Source organism: Ictalurus furcatus, chromosome 7, assembly GCF_023375685.1.
Source record: "Ictalurus furcatus strain D&B chromosome 7, Billie_1.0, whole genome shotgun sequence".
NCBI classification, from domain to species: domain Eukaryota; kingdom Metazoa; phylum Chordata; class Actinopteri; order Siluriformes; family Ictaluridae; genus Ictalurus; species Ictalurus furcatus.
Genome location: NC_071261.1, coordinates 22,438,098 through 22,452,789, shown reverse-complemented (window position 1 = coordinate 22,452,789; position 14,692 = coordinate 22,438,098). Strand labels below are relative to the sequence as shown.

Genomic DNA, 14,692 nt, shown 5'->3' with positions numbered 1-14,692 from the left:
TATGCATATAGTAACTTTAGAAACTTGAGTAAAAGAAAATTGAAACACAAACGCTCAGAAAAATACCAACATTTTTTACTTTTATTTACTTTTTTTCTTCTTTTTGTTTCAAATAACGGCATTCTTGCATTTAAGAATTTCTACTCAAAAATCAAATGTTTTCATGTGAAAACCTCCACAGCTTTTTCTTGCCATTCTACTCAAACTGGCCCATTATCCAGTGAACCACTTTACATCCAGACACACCCCAAACTGTCTCTCCACACCTACAGCTATGGGGCATGATTATCCCAGCCAGACAAACCTCCCTTGTATTTAAAAAACAAAAGCAAAACCCCAACAACAAATCAGGCAGGGAGAATGTAAATACATAATCAGGCACAGATTCCTAAGTGAGAGCTGGGGTGCTCCGTCTTCACTGCTCATCAATAGAAAGAAATAAAACGGCTCTGTATCGAGTACAATGTTAGATTGCCATGGCACCTCCTAGAGGCTGCATCTAAACTCCCTGCCCTTGGTTTACATGTAACAAATGGAAAAATAAAAAGCTTATAGATAAACCCCCCCCCCCCCGCCCCGCAAAAACCCTCACCCTCCTCCTCCAGCCCCTCACAGCTGTGTGTGTACATATTTATGAGAGCGTATACATGGCTGTGAATTCCAGCCAAAAAAAGTCTCTGTATGTATGTGTGTGTGAGAGGGCTCCACTCCAGAGGGTGAGGATGATCCCTAGTATTTCACTCCTGGGACGAACTCCTTGGCTTCAGGGTTTAAGCTGCTCTTGCGCTGAGAAGAGAAAAGAGAAGACATCATATCAGATTATAGCACGTGTTATTTTCCTGTGTTTCTCCCAACTGAGGTATTGGACATTAATTGTGAATATGGGCTCCGGGATAACAAAATGTCGGCATAAAAGTTAAGTTATGCGATACGTGCTAGAGCCGCATGTTTAATGTTGGGTACCCAACTGGCTCAACTAACAAGAATTAAGTTAAGCAAGTAAAGCGAAGCAAAACTGGGCTTGCAGGTCTTAAAGCTTACCACAATCTCCTCTGTGTTGCTGTTGCTGTCGTTGACGGACAGGCCGTTAAACTGCTGCTGAATCTGTCCCATCCCTGGGGGAAGGTCTCTTGCTGGAATAAACCAATCCTGATCTTCCTCGTCCAACATTTCCTGGAAACAGCGCTCCAGAAATTCTTGCTCCAATAGCTCCTCCTCCACCTAAGAAACAGTAAAGAAAGATCACAAAAGGATTGGCGGCAAAATCTCCACCCTCTACACTCCCAAAGGTGTGTTTGCTTTTAAAAATGAGCATAATGGGTTAGGATATTGCACACAGGCCACTGCTCATCAGCACGTGGAGCACATTACTGGTTAAATAAACCAATAGGTGCTGAAGACAAAATAGGAGAACTAGAGCACATCAGCTCCTCCATTATTACAGACAGCCAGACAATGGTGCTTCAGAGAGAGAGAGCGCAAGAGCGAGCGTGCACAGACCTGTCGGTTGTATTCCTCCTCATTCTCCATCCACATGTACTCTGCAAAAGGGTTGACCTCTCCCTCTGCATGGCCATTGGTTACAGAGTCTTTTCCGTCTTTCCCTGGAGCCCCACCCCCCTGCGTCTTTGCTCGGTCAGGTCCATTCAGATCTGTCGGCTCTGTGGAAGAGAGAAAAATAAATCATTAAAAACCTTAATCAAGGGAGACAAACTTCATAATGAAAAACCTATACAAGATTTTAGAGGGAAAAAACATGACACTTCAAAGGCATAGACTGCCTCGTTCAAATCCCATGTAGTATACTTCTGCAGCAAAGGGAAAAAAAAAGAAGGAAAAAAAAAAAAAAAAACACAAGGCACGCACACTAAATGTTCCATGATCACAAATGAGCACACCTAAATCCCCCAAACCCAGCTTTCTCACAAATATGCATAATTGCTTGGAGAGACAAGATGCAAGAATCATCTGTTCTGCAAAGAGAACTGGAGGCATAGTGTAAAGACAGTTATTTTTATATTGTGTGTTTCCAGGAATCATGGAATCATTTGGGTGTGACATGCCAAATAATTTCTTATAAAAGCATTATTATTGTGTTTGCAATTTACCTTCACTTTCTCACACAAATACAATATATTGGCAAATGTTCATGGACACCAGACCATATGTGCTTGTTCAACATCCCATTCCAGATTTAGTCCTTTGCTGTTATAATAACCTCTTCCTTCTCTTCTGGGAAAACTTTCCACCAGATTTTGGATTGTGGTGGCTTGTGCTTTTTTAACAATAAGAGATATAGGGAGTTCACTTCTGTCATGCAAGGAGCCCTGGGGCTTAGTCAGCGTTCCAGTTCATCCTAAAGGCGTTCAGTGGGGTTGAGATCAGGGCTCTGTGCAGGTCACTCGAGTTCTTCCACACCACCCTTGGCAAACCATGTCTTCATGGATCTCGCTTTATGTACAGTGGCACTGTCGCTCAGGAACATGTCTGGGCTTCTTGGTTCCAGTGAAGGGAAATCTTAATGCCACAGCATAGAAAGACATTCTAGACAATTGTGTGCTTCCAACGTTTTGGGGGCTACAGTATGTGGAAGATATGGGTCTGATGGTCAAGTGTCCACATATTTTCAGTAATACAGAATAGATGGATGACAAGCTGGATTCATGAATCTACTCTCTCTCACACACACACACACACACACACACAGTGAGGGAATGGAGTATTTGATCCCCTGCTGATTTTGTACGTTTGCCCACTGACAAAGAAATGATCAGTCTATAATTTTAATGGTAGATTTATTTGAACAGTGAGAGTCAGAATAACAACAAGAAAATCCAGAAAAACGTTATAAATTGAGTTGCATTTTAATGAGGGAAATAAGTATTTGACCCCCTCTCAATCAGAAAGATTTCTGGCTCCCAGGTGTCTTTTATACAGGTAACGAGCTGAGATTAGGAGCACACTCTTAAAGGGAGTGCTCCTAATCTCAGCTTGTTACCTGTATAAAAGACACCTGTCCACAGAAGCAATCAATCAGATTCCAAACTCTCCACCATGGCCAAGACCAAAGAGCTCTCCAAGGATGTCAGGGACAAGATTGTAGACCTACACAAGTCTGGAATGGGCTACAAGACCATTGCCAAGCAGCTTGGTGAGAAGGTGACAACAGTTGGTGCGATTATTCGCAAATGGAAGAAACACAAAAGAACTGTCAATCTCCCTCGGCCTGGGGCTCCATGCAAGATCTCACCTCGTGGAGTTGCAATGATCATGAGAACAGTGAGGAATCAGCCCAGAACTACACGGGAGGATCTTGTCAAATGATCTCAAGGCAGCTGGGACCATCGTCACCAAGAAAACAATTGGTAACACACTACGCCCTGAAGGACTGAAATCCTGCAGCGCCCGCAAGGTCCGCTGCTCAAGAAAGCACATATACGTGCCCGTCTGAAGTTTGCCACTGAACATCTGAATGATTCAGAGGACAACTGGGTGAAAGTGTTGTGGTCAGATGAGACCAAAATGGAGCTCTTTGGCATCAACTCAACTCGCCGTGTTTGGAGGAGGAGGAATGCTGTCTATGACCCCAAGAACACCATCCCCACCGTCAAACATGGAGGTGGAAACATTATGCTTTGGGGGTGTTTTTCTGTTAAGGGGACAGGACAACTTCACCGCATCAAAGGGACGATGGACGGGGCCATGTACCGTCAAATCTTGGGTGAGAACATCCTTCCCTCAGCCAGGGCATTGAAAATGGGTCGTGGATGGGTATTCCAGCATGACAATGACCCAAAACACACGGCCAAGGCAACAAAGGAGTGGCTCAAGAAGAAGCACATTAAGGTCCTGGAGTGGCCTAGCCAGTCTCCAGACCTTAATCCCATAGAAAATCTGTGGAGGGAGCTGAAGGTTCAAGTTGCCAAACGTCAGCCTCGAAACCTTAATGACTTGGAGAAGATCTGCAAAGAGGAGTGGGACAAAATCCCTCCTGAGATGTGTGCAAACCTGGTGGCCAACTACAAGAAACGTCTGACCTCTGTGATTGCCAACAAGGGTTTTGCCACCGAGTACTAAGTCATGTTTTGCAGAGGGGTCAAATACATATTTCCCATATGTACAGCATTTTTGACATGCGTTTTTCTGGATTTTTATATATATATATATATAAATAAAATTGAGGGCATAAGTTTGATTTCCTTTCAGTTTCTCAGCAGTGTACAACTAGACGTAGAGGGATTCACAACAAACGATTCATAGTCGAGAAAATCAAACATGCTTCAAAATATCTGAGCTTCTGTCACAGCTCACAAACTGAGAAAATCACAAACTGCTCACACTACATGAGCAGCCGTTGTGGGAGTGCAGAGCTTGGCAGTTTAGTCTCCAAGCACCAAAATTAGTCGACAACTGGGAAACCGGGTCCATCTTTTTTTTTTTCTTTCTTTCTTTCTTTTTTTTTTGCCATGCCAGCTGCTATGGCTATATTCATGGCACGAGCCAGGATTGGTTATTTAAAATAGAGTTAAATAAGGACTTTAAGATTCATTTTTCCTAAAAACTTTAAAACTAAAATTGGATTCACTTGATTAAAAACCTTTACAAAAAGTATCAGATGAATAATACCGGTTCCTCAGATGCATAGAGGTACGACAGTCCAGTCGAATATGTTTAATTGATAATGGTTTCTGACAAGATTTGGTGGATTTTCTCCCAACAGTAAAAATTGGTGTGCGAGTCTTGTATGTCCTATCCAGCATCGTGTGTAAATGACTTGATCCCAGCGATTATTAAAAGGGAACACAAGCCTTGTCCCAATAAGTATTATTTCACGTAATGTGTCATTTAAACATTGATCCCACTCAGACAGCCATTTGTTTTTTTAATATATACTTTTAGAGTTAGTTTCAGATCTGTGGAAGGTATAGGGAGTTTTACTGGTTCAGTAGACAGTGCTTCTCTGGCAGCAAAACCAGGTCCAAAATCATGTAGTCTGTACCCAAGTACTGCTTGTTGCATTAGCAGACAGACAGATTAAATAAACCAGAGGAGACTGTAGACAGCACGCACACACACACGGGCCAGAATCTCTCAGTACACACCATGGGGTCCAAACCAAGTAAGGCTTATGTGTCCAAAAAAACCTACATAAATCACCTGGATTTTACTTCTCCTATATACAGTATCCACACTGGGCCAATATCAGCAAAAATCACTGGATGGAATATAAGCAGGGCGCTTTATTTTGTACTGTGTTTATTTTTAAAACCACAAATATTAATTGTTTCCATATTGATATTAGGTTGTGATGGATATGTATTTTTCATGTAGTTTGAGCAGTTTGAGTGTTAGATGGCCATCTGAAGTGGAGTGCTATAAACTCACTCACTATGAAGCTTAGTCGTCACCGATACTCGGTGGTATTGCACACATCTCTAATTTTAAGTCAGGTACAAAAAAAAAAAAAAAAAGGGACATTCATTTACAACATCCTTTGAACCGTACTTGCCATCAATTCATCAATTCTTCACAAGGATTAGAGCACATGCATTTACAAGCTTACAGCAAATGTTACATTCACTAACAACAATAACTATGAGCCTATCAGTAAAATGCAATACTTTCAACTTGAAAAATAAAAGCAATTACACAAATGCTGTCAGAGAAACTACAGGTACATGCACTGGTGTAGTGCTCCTCTGAGCCTTCTTATCAGCAAGGTGTTTCTGTATTCAGACCTGCCACTCACCATATGTTTTTTTTTGTGTACCATTCTGTTGTAGACTACTGTATGTGAACGTCCCAGGGGATCAGCAGTTTCTGAAATGCTTAAATTAGCCCATCTGGCACCAACAACCATGTCAAAGTCATGACCATCACTGCCTTTCTCCCCCCCACAAATTTTAGTTTTTACATTAATTGAACACTTACTGACCTGTATCCGCATAATTTTATCCACTGCATTGCTACATGATTGGGTGATTGCATAACCGCATGAATGAGTGGACATACAGGTTCTCCATTAAAGTGGCTAGTGAGTGTATATAATACAGCCCATCACTGTATATAATACAGCCCACCATCTGCAGGACTCAATTTTATGTATATGTTAAAAATACATTCAGGCATTTATCAAAGATTGCCAATATGGTTACAGGTATTACGGGGTAGCATAAGATGAGAGCTGACAAATGGTGCCCTAAACCCTATGGCCTCTCACAAAGTCCTCACTTCAGGACAACAAAATGAAAGTTCTCAAGGGTGAATGATTTTTTGGACGTTTGCAACATGGCGTCTGTTTACCCATTAATACAGTGCACAGTTCCACTAGCATTACAACAATTTCAGTCACCCTCACTAATAAACGCATATCAGTACTAAACATGTACTGTGTGTACATTTATGGGCCTACATAGCTATAAATATAGCTTACCTCAGTTTTAGCCTGGCCAACAGGCCATTTCCCATTCATCTTCCATGCATGATAGATAAATAAATAAATGTAAAACGTAGTAATTAAAATTTTGGCCAAATGTAATTAGATAAATATACACACAAATTCATACTTATTTTACGTTTATGCATTACTTTAAGTTGTTTGTACAGATAGTATTACTTCGTTACACAATATCATACGGGGTAAAACTGGTGGTACTTTAAGTAACAAAAGACATAAATGAAAAGAAAAGTCTGGCAAACAGTCGATACACTAAAAAGCACTCCATACAGATAATCTGCACCGTCGGGGACGCAGAATGGTTTTGTGAGCTGAGCAGACTTCATAACATGGCAGTGTTGCCAGGTCAGAGGGAATCTCTGCATTTTTAATTTGGTAACGCTAGACTTTAAAAAGCTGTCTATGGTCTGCAGGGAGCAGATTTTGAGGATCGAGATCATTTGGGCTTCTTTTTAAAGCAGACATGGTAAATCGGTCAAGTTTCAGTCTCAGTTACACACAGCTGACACACGTCTTGACATTAGTACCGGAAGTGGCTTCAATCATGAATCATGATTAAATCATTAATACAAAACACTTGATTTTCCATCAGAACAGTAACATCTATTCAGGCTCTTCAGAGTCAAGGTTATGCTTGGGCTGATTAAGGCATGCAGTTGATACAGTACAAACGCGGAGACTATAAACATCACAGACATTAGTTACATTAGTCTAGCTTCAGTGCAAACATAGCTCGACTGTTTGACTACGTTTTGGGTAAGAGGAGAAACTAGGTTTGTCTGGCCAGCTGATTTCTTTAAAATGCAGAGAATACTTGCTTTGGCATAAGGAAAGGGCAGAATATATGGGCAGAAAACAACAGTAGGAACTCCATTTATTCATCTTCAGTAACCAGTTTATCCAGGTCAGGGAGGTTCCAGAGCTTATCCCTAGGATCACTGGGTGCAAGGAGAGAATACATCATGGCCAAGTCTATTGCAGCCAACCTTGCTTGGAGATTGTAGATGTAAACAAACACCACAGATGTGTGTCTGGAATTTCTAACAATATATTAATCCATTTTTGCTTATCTACTGTTTTGCCTGCAGGCAGTTGTTACCCATATGTGCCTACAAAATATATTTTCTAAGGAACAGACTTTGCAGCTGTATTTCAGATCCATACAAAATAGTTTCATTAAAATCAGACAAAGAAAGGAAGTGAGAGTTGAAGGGGGGCTTTATTTGATTTATGCTACTTGTGGCTCATCTCTGTGGCTTTATTTAGAAAAGAGCTAGATCAAAGAAAATGAGGGTGTATTGATACAGCAGGATATATGCACGCTTAAGAGCCAAGGTAAAGAGAATGCATTCACATTTTAAAATGTTTTATAGGGCTTCAATAAAGGTCATCGTCAATCATAATCTAATAATAGCCTAATACTTGTTTTCTAAATAGCTAATCTAAACCATCACATCTACAACTCATTAAGGTATGCTTGTTCAAAAAATAAAGTAAATAAAAATAAAATAAAAAAACCCATTACCACCACCATGCTCATCTAAACTTTTACAGTATACACCTCAGTGAAAGTTGACATACATCCACTCAGAACACAAATATGTTCCTAAGCATGTGTTCGTTTAGAATCAGATCGTCTTTCAAAAATACCAAAGCAGTCATAATCATACTAACAGAAAGCGTGTATCCAAAACCAGTGTGAAGTCTGAAACTCAAAGCCAATCGAGTATTCATCAGCTCATCAGGGGGAGTATTCGTCACAGCTACCAAAACCAAACAGAGAGAAATAAAGATGAGCGATCATTGGCTTCATGTATCAAAAGGCACATAAATGTTACAGTAAAGAAAGGTACCTCAAATGTGCAATGAGAGTTGTAACAATATCCTTTTCTGAAAGGTGACTGATAAGAAGTATTTCAATTGTGTAAGCTAAAACATTAATTTAATTACAATTAATATAATACTGGAATCACACTCATGTAGTAGTAGGCAATATACACTCTTAGAAAGAATATCCTACACACTTTTTGTGTTAGTATTTCAACACGTGTTAAATTATCCAATAAACATGTTTTTAAAAAATTTCACGAGTGACCAACACAACATGTGTTAAATTACTGTCCAATCACATTGCGGACTGCGCTGTCGACATCATCCAACTCTGAACTCGCCTCAAACTGAATGTTCGGTGGTTTGGCCTTTTGATTGTGACAGTGGAGTTGGAGTCCTGAGACGAGTAAACCAAAGTGCCCACTGGTAAGTTAACGTGCATCTCTATTTAGCGTTAATGCTGCTGAAAATTCAGGCAGGGAGCTCTCGAAAATGTATTCATTGGAAAACAGTAACTCAGCGAGTCATACTTAACTTTATCTATTGCGACGGCTTCAAAAGTGAGATCATGTACTGCTTCCTCAGTGTTGGTGTTACACTACTAGTGTCATGTGTTTATGTTGGCTGTGAAATATGGACTGTGGTTATTCTATAATTCTGAGTCTGCATCTTATCTGAGGCTCCGAGTTAAGGTTAGCGAGCTGGATGCTGTCACCAATCACAGTAGGGATGAGTGATGCTAACCTAGATGCTCAACTGAGTTGATAACATTACTTTAGCATACAGCTAGTGGTAACATTAGATATTCCCCATTCCCTTTTTGAGAGTTATTGATAACCTAGCAATTACTGCTATTCACCACGATGTAATAATGAAAGTGGGTTAACTACATGTTTTGGACAAGGCAAGCTGTAGTAATTAGCATTAGGAGATGATTTAGTGCTGAGTTTCTTCATGTATTGGGTGAATGTTAATGTTGATTAACAGGTGCAAACAGTCAGTGGCTAACAGAACCTAGCTAGCGCAGTAATGTCAAGACCAAAAGTTCTTCACAAAGTTAACGTGACAAAAAGAGTTTGGGAGTTTAAGTTGTAATGCCCTCCACTATCTCTGTAATGTTGGTTAAATGAATTAGGTTTTGCAAAAAAAATTTTTTTCAAAATTGGCAGTGAGGTGCTAAAGGCAGGAAAATAAATATTCACAAGTCAGCTAGATTTTCCTGATGAGGCTACAGCAACACTTTGTTCCTTAGGAGAGTGGAGGTCACATCTCCAAAATTACACAATTTGGGATTCTGTAACACAAAAAAAAGCCCAAAGGCATTTGTCCATATTTTGTAGCAAACAACCAACACACTTTTTGCTCTTTTACAGCTTTTCAAATGGAAGGAAGTGGGATTCCTGTCTTTCCAGGTGGCAGGAAGATTTGTAAGAAGATGCATCAACTCAAATTCTTACGTGCTTCAAATGTTTCAACGATTTTAATAAAGGTCACCTGAATTTCATGCAGTCGTTTATTATGTGAGCATTTTAGTAGATTTTTAGCATGAAAATTGCATTTTAGGATAATTGTGGGGGCGGGGGAGTATAAACATATGTTTTTTTTTTAAACACTTTTTTTGTGGAAATCTACCAACACACAGCATGTATTAAATGTACCAACATACTGTGTTGAAAGCAACACAACATTTTGTCCTTAATTAGACACTCAGGTGTGTTAAAAATTACACTCAGAAGTGTTAAAAATAACGTGTTATGCAACATTTTACATAATGATAACTTCGTACTGAATCATTACAATTGTAAATATATCAAAATGAATGGCTTGTCATTTTAAAAGACGTTTATTATTCTTCATGCAACATTACTGTTTTGCTGGCAGTTGTTCACCATATGAAAGGTGTTCAAGTAACACGATGATTGTCATATCGCCCAGTCCTATTTTAAAAAGACTTCTATTACTGTTGAAGACAACTCCCACAGGAAGTATATGACCAGAGTGACTGCTTGAAGATTAGCTGTCATCTTACAAAAGATCAGACGTGTGAACACGACCTCATTTCCACATTCAGGATGAAGCCACTTTGAGCCTGTCTTAATTGCTTTCCTGGTGCCATTTCCTGGCTTCATACGGACTTACAGCAGGTGGTACTGCCTTTAAAAAAAATAACTATATTCTTTTTTAACCGTTTTCCTTAAAGCCCTTTCACTCTCTTTGGCTGACATTAAGCCAGTATGGGCTAAAAGTATAGTTGTAACACTGATGATTAGATCCACCTGGCCTACAACAAGAAAGACAAGGAGGAGCAACATATGCAAATAAATTCTTAAAGGATGAAAGAAGACTCCTGACTGAGAAACATTTCTGTTAACGGTTCTCTCTCACATAATACTGTGCTGTTTATCATTAGTGCAATGTTTATTTACACAGCAGGACACCACAAAAGACATTTTGAGAATTTTATCACTTAAAAAAAAAAAAAAAAAAAACTATATGGTAAACTATATGACATTCACCAGTGTGCCTCGTGTGTTCTTATTTAGGAACAAATAACCAATTATCTTACAGACTCAGCTGGGTTGGGTAAAGTCTAAGGATAAAAGAGCAAACTGGAGATTTTTGCCACTCGGGAGGATCTTGTGCATTACCAATGAAGCTCATGACATGGTATTTCATGTCAATCCATCAGCTGTACAAAACTGTCTGGCAGGGGAACTTTTGGTCATTAACAAAGAGCTTGTTCCTGCCAAGAATCTTGCACTATCTGTGCCGGTCTGGACTCATTTGCCAATGACGTAAAGATCTATATAGAGGTGGGTTTGATGGCACCACCTGGCTACACACACACACACACACTCCACATTTCTGCCTGTCTGAAAACATCTCCAAAAGGGACAGAACTGTAACCAGATGAATGGTGAGAAAAGGCAGTGTTCACAAAGAATCTTAGGGTTAAAAGTTAGCTCTTAACTGACTTTACAGACTCCTAACTTTCTGGCTACGTCTAAGGATTTTAGTGCTATAAGCAGGTCCCAAACCAGCAAAAAAAAAAAAAAAAAAAAAAAAAGAACCCCCCCCCCCCCAGTAATCCAGACACCAGATCCCAAACAATCCTAAAGAACTGCTGTTGGCAATTTAACGACAGTCGAGTTAATCTGTTTGATACATTTAATGAGAACAAGCTTTTTTTTTTTTTTTTTAAAAAAAAAAAGGTATCGTGTCAACTGTGGGAGAGTTACAATGATAGGAGTTTAAAAACATTACCTCAACTAACACAGTGCTCTTCATTACTGAAAATATCATCTGCAAGTTCTACATCAAACAATAAATGCCACTGACTACTAAAAAGGAGAACATTGATTTATACAGCAATGTTGACAGATTGGGTGATGCAGAGGTTCGCATTGCATAATACAATAACACAACAAAAGTGTCACCAATCTACGAAACATGCAGTCATTCATAGCAACCAAAAACTCTTCGTAGATTCTTTGGGCATACACCCTCAGATCACTTACATTTTATAAACTAAAATATATTGTTTGTAAATTGTTAGCTTTACATTACTGAAGTCTACAATATGCTTACATTAACAAACCACACCAGCCTCACGTACCAGATAAGGTTTCTGTGGGTGTAACATCAGCATGATTCATAAACAATCGTCAGCAGCCTGTTTTGCAATGCCATGCAATATATAAAGTCACAATGTGCCGCAATATATTTGCAAGATGCTGTTTGTGACAGGCTTCATACAACATGGGATAAATATAAAATGCTTTTTAAACCATCATGATTCTCAATGGGGGGGGGGGGGAGGGGGGGGACAATGCCACAGAGAATAAATCTCTAAAATAAATAAAGAGCAAAAGACAGTGCACGTTTGGGTTGGATTCTGGTTTTCTTTTATGGCAGAGCCATATCGAGCAAGTCATGTTTGTTCCAAGACCATTTTGAAACTTGGTTACAGCATGCTGCAATATTTTGAGAAATCAATCAATAACAAATGTGAGCCAGGTCAAATTCATCTTTCATCGTGTGTACACTGTACACGGTCATGGTCAACATCAGTAGAGAAAAAGGTAACATGACTTGGAAACATGAAAAGGCCTATTGTGACTATTGTATCATCAAAACTACATTAAACTGTCTAATGGCAGCTGAATGGAGTTTGCTTTGTCCAAGCTCCTCTGCTAGCTGGAGAAATGCCTGTGGGATTATCATGTGGAAAAAAACCCCCAGAAACACTCATAGAATTTGTAAAGTGTATAAAGGGAATTGTACTGGTTTTAGTGAAAACTGTAATAGTCCCTGTGGGTCTCTACTGGTAATTTATGGCATGTTATGTCTAGTGGATAGCATTAAACGTAATGGTTTTAATAGTTTGCTGGCTGATTTTGATGATATTTGTAATGGAAAGCAACAGAATTTCTGTGATGGTTTCTATTGTTTTCCCAACAGGGTATATTGTGTTAAAGGAATGTATTTTTATAATTTTTTATGATGAACTGTAAATAGGCCTGCCATTTTATCATTTCTACCTGCATATGCTAATTTGACAGGAACAGAAAGAACCATGTGTATGTGTAATTAATATATATATATATATATATATATATATATATATATATATATATATATATATATATAAACACTCACTTGTAAAGCTTATACATTATTAGGTGAGGAAATTTAACTACCAACAAACTCCGGTGTCAGACACTAGCACAGACTATGTAAAACATGTGCTAAAGTTTTACATAGTAACGTATAAATTCAAACACCTAGGAAATATTATAAAAAGCACAAAAATGCTTTAACGGTTGTTTTATCCGTCTTGAAACACGGTGTGATTAGATTTTTTTTTTCGCCCCATCAGAAGTATTTTCTTCACAGTGATAATACACTTGGTATTAAAGTAAAACAACAAACAAAAAAAAAACACAAAGAAGTATGGCAGAGTGTAAACGAATAGCTTATACTCTTCTGACTTGCTTCTAACCCGCTAAACTACATGGTACTGGTTATGTAACCAAGAAGCCATTTGCTCCTAACTGCTGTCCATCTTCTAGTGATGTAGCATTGAACCAGTACGTCGACATGTTCACATATGAACAAACGAAGCTCGTGTAGCAGTGAATGCTAACGAACCACAGAGCGTGTAGGCCAACTGAAGGAACACAACAAAATGGCCCCAATATTTAATATCGTAAACACACACAGACATTACTCCACGATCAAAACCACAGCTGTGAGTGTTTTTTAAATGTGCAAAGCACTTAAACGTTTGGTTTGTAGTACTGCCTGGTAAAACACGCCTCGCCAAAACAAAGAGCACGCTAGCTGGCTAATGTTTGTGTTACAGTGTTTCCTGTCTGAAGGACATTGTTGCCGTTATGTGAGACAGTTGTTTGTTAGTAACACTGTTACCCTTTACACGCTTTCTAAAGCCGATAGCAGAAATGTGGCCCTAATTAACGAGCCTTTAATATAAACTAGGCAACAGCATGGAGCCAGATAAACAAAAACACGAGAAGGAGACGCACATTTTATTGGTCTAAAGGTGAATCAACAAAAGGTCGAGTCAAATGAACTAAAAAAAGAGCTATGGGACTAAATGTTCAAGAAGATATTTTGAGTAAATCAGAGCAAGTTCGCTCAGAACATGGCCAACAAAAACGGGAATGAAACTATGGGAATTATTTCTCTCCAAATACCTTCCTTACGTGCGTATGTGTGTGCGTTGTAAATTTTCGACGTGTAAACGCTACACTTAAATGTACGAACGCACGCGCTCCCGCGTGTGTTTGCACGTCTGTACCTATTCTCCACGTGCAAAAAAAAAGCATGAATGTGTCCAAAGATGGAGTTTCTGAAGTATAAGTCAAAGCACGAAAATACCGCACCTAATCAGATCAAGATTACAAATAATAATAAAATACAACACAATCCAACATGTAAAATCTTTAAAAAATAATATACCTGGCATGGCGTTTTCTCTCTCCGTCAAAACCCACCAAAAAATAATTAATCCCGCACAAAGCGCAGAAGGATAATTCCTTCACTCTCAATGTAGTTGAGTAAGCTAACTGCTGTTGGCTAAATGCATTAGGGACGCGATGATCATGTGGTTTGTGCTTAAACAAACATGCTGCCCCCTCCTTCTCCTGACTGCGCATGCGCAGGATCACTAGCGCCCCGAAAAGCAGGATGAATCTCCCAAGTGGCTCCCTACAGGACTACACCTCAGAATCATGACTGTCATTTAAATCAACTTTTATTAGATCACGTACAAGATTAATACATCTCACAACAGATATTCACAAAACAATAACATATAAAGATGTTTCAGAGTTAAACTTACACTTTACTTTAATAAATTAAATAAAAGAAGTGCCATTCAAA

At 39.1% G+C, this 14,692-nt stretch overlaps 1 protein-coding gene across 1 annotated transcript; it reads right to left on the bottom strand.

Annotated features, from left to right (window-relative positions):
• Positions 1-63: 63 nt before the first annotated feature.
• Positions 64-14,428, bottom strand: LOC128610155 (polyadenylate-binding protein-interacting protein 2B-like). The gene is made up of 4 exons (XM_053629271.1): positions 14,270-14,428; positions 1,501-1,661; positions 1,042-1,221; positions 64-786 (listed from the first exon to the last, which is right to left on the bottom strand). The coding sequence occupies exons 1-4, from the start codon at positions 14,274-14,276 to the stop codon at positions 730-732; spliced, it is 405 nt and encodes a 134-aa protein (XP_053485246.1). The 5' UTR covers positions 14,277-14,428; the 3' UTR covers positions 64-729.
• Positions 14,429-14,692: the final 264 nt, after the last annotated feature.

What these genes read in the sequence shown, in the direction of transcription:
- LOC128610155 (XM_053629271.1), bottom strand. An exon ending in AGGAGGAATACAACCGACAG is followed by an intron (nt 1,222 to 1,500) that starts GTCTGTGCACGC and finishes ACTGTTTCTTAG; the next exon opens with GTGGAGGAGGAGCTATTGGA. An exon ending in GCAACACAGAGGAGATTGTG is followed by an intron (nt 787 to 1,041) that starts GTAAGCTTTAAG and finishes TTCTCTTCTCAG; the next exon opens with CGCAAGAGCAGCTTAAACCC.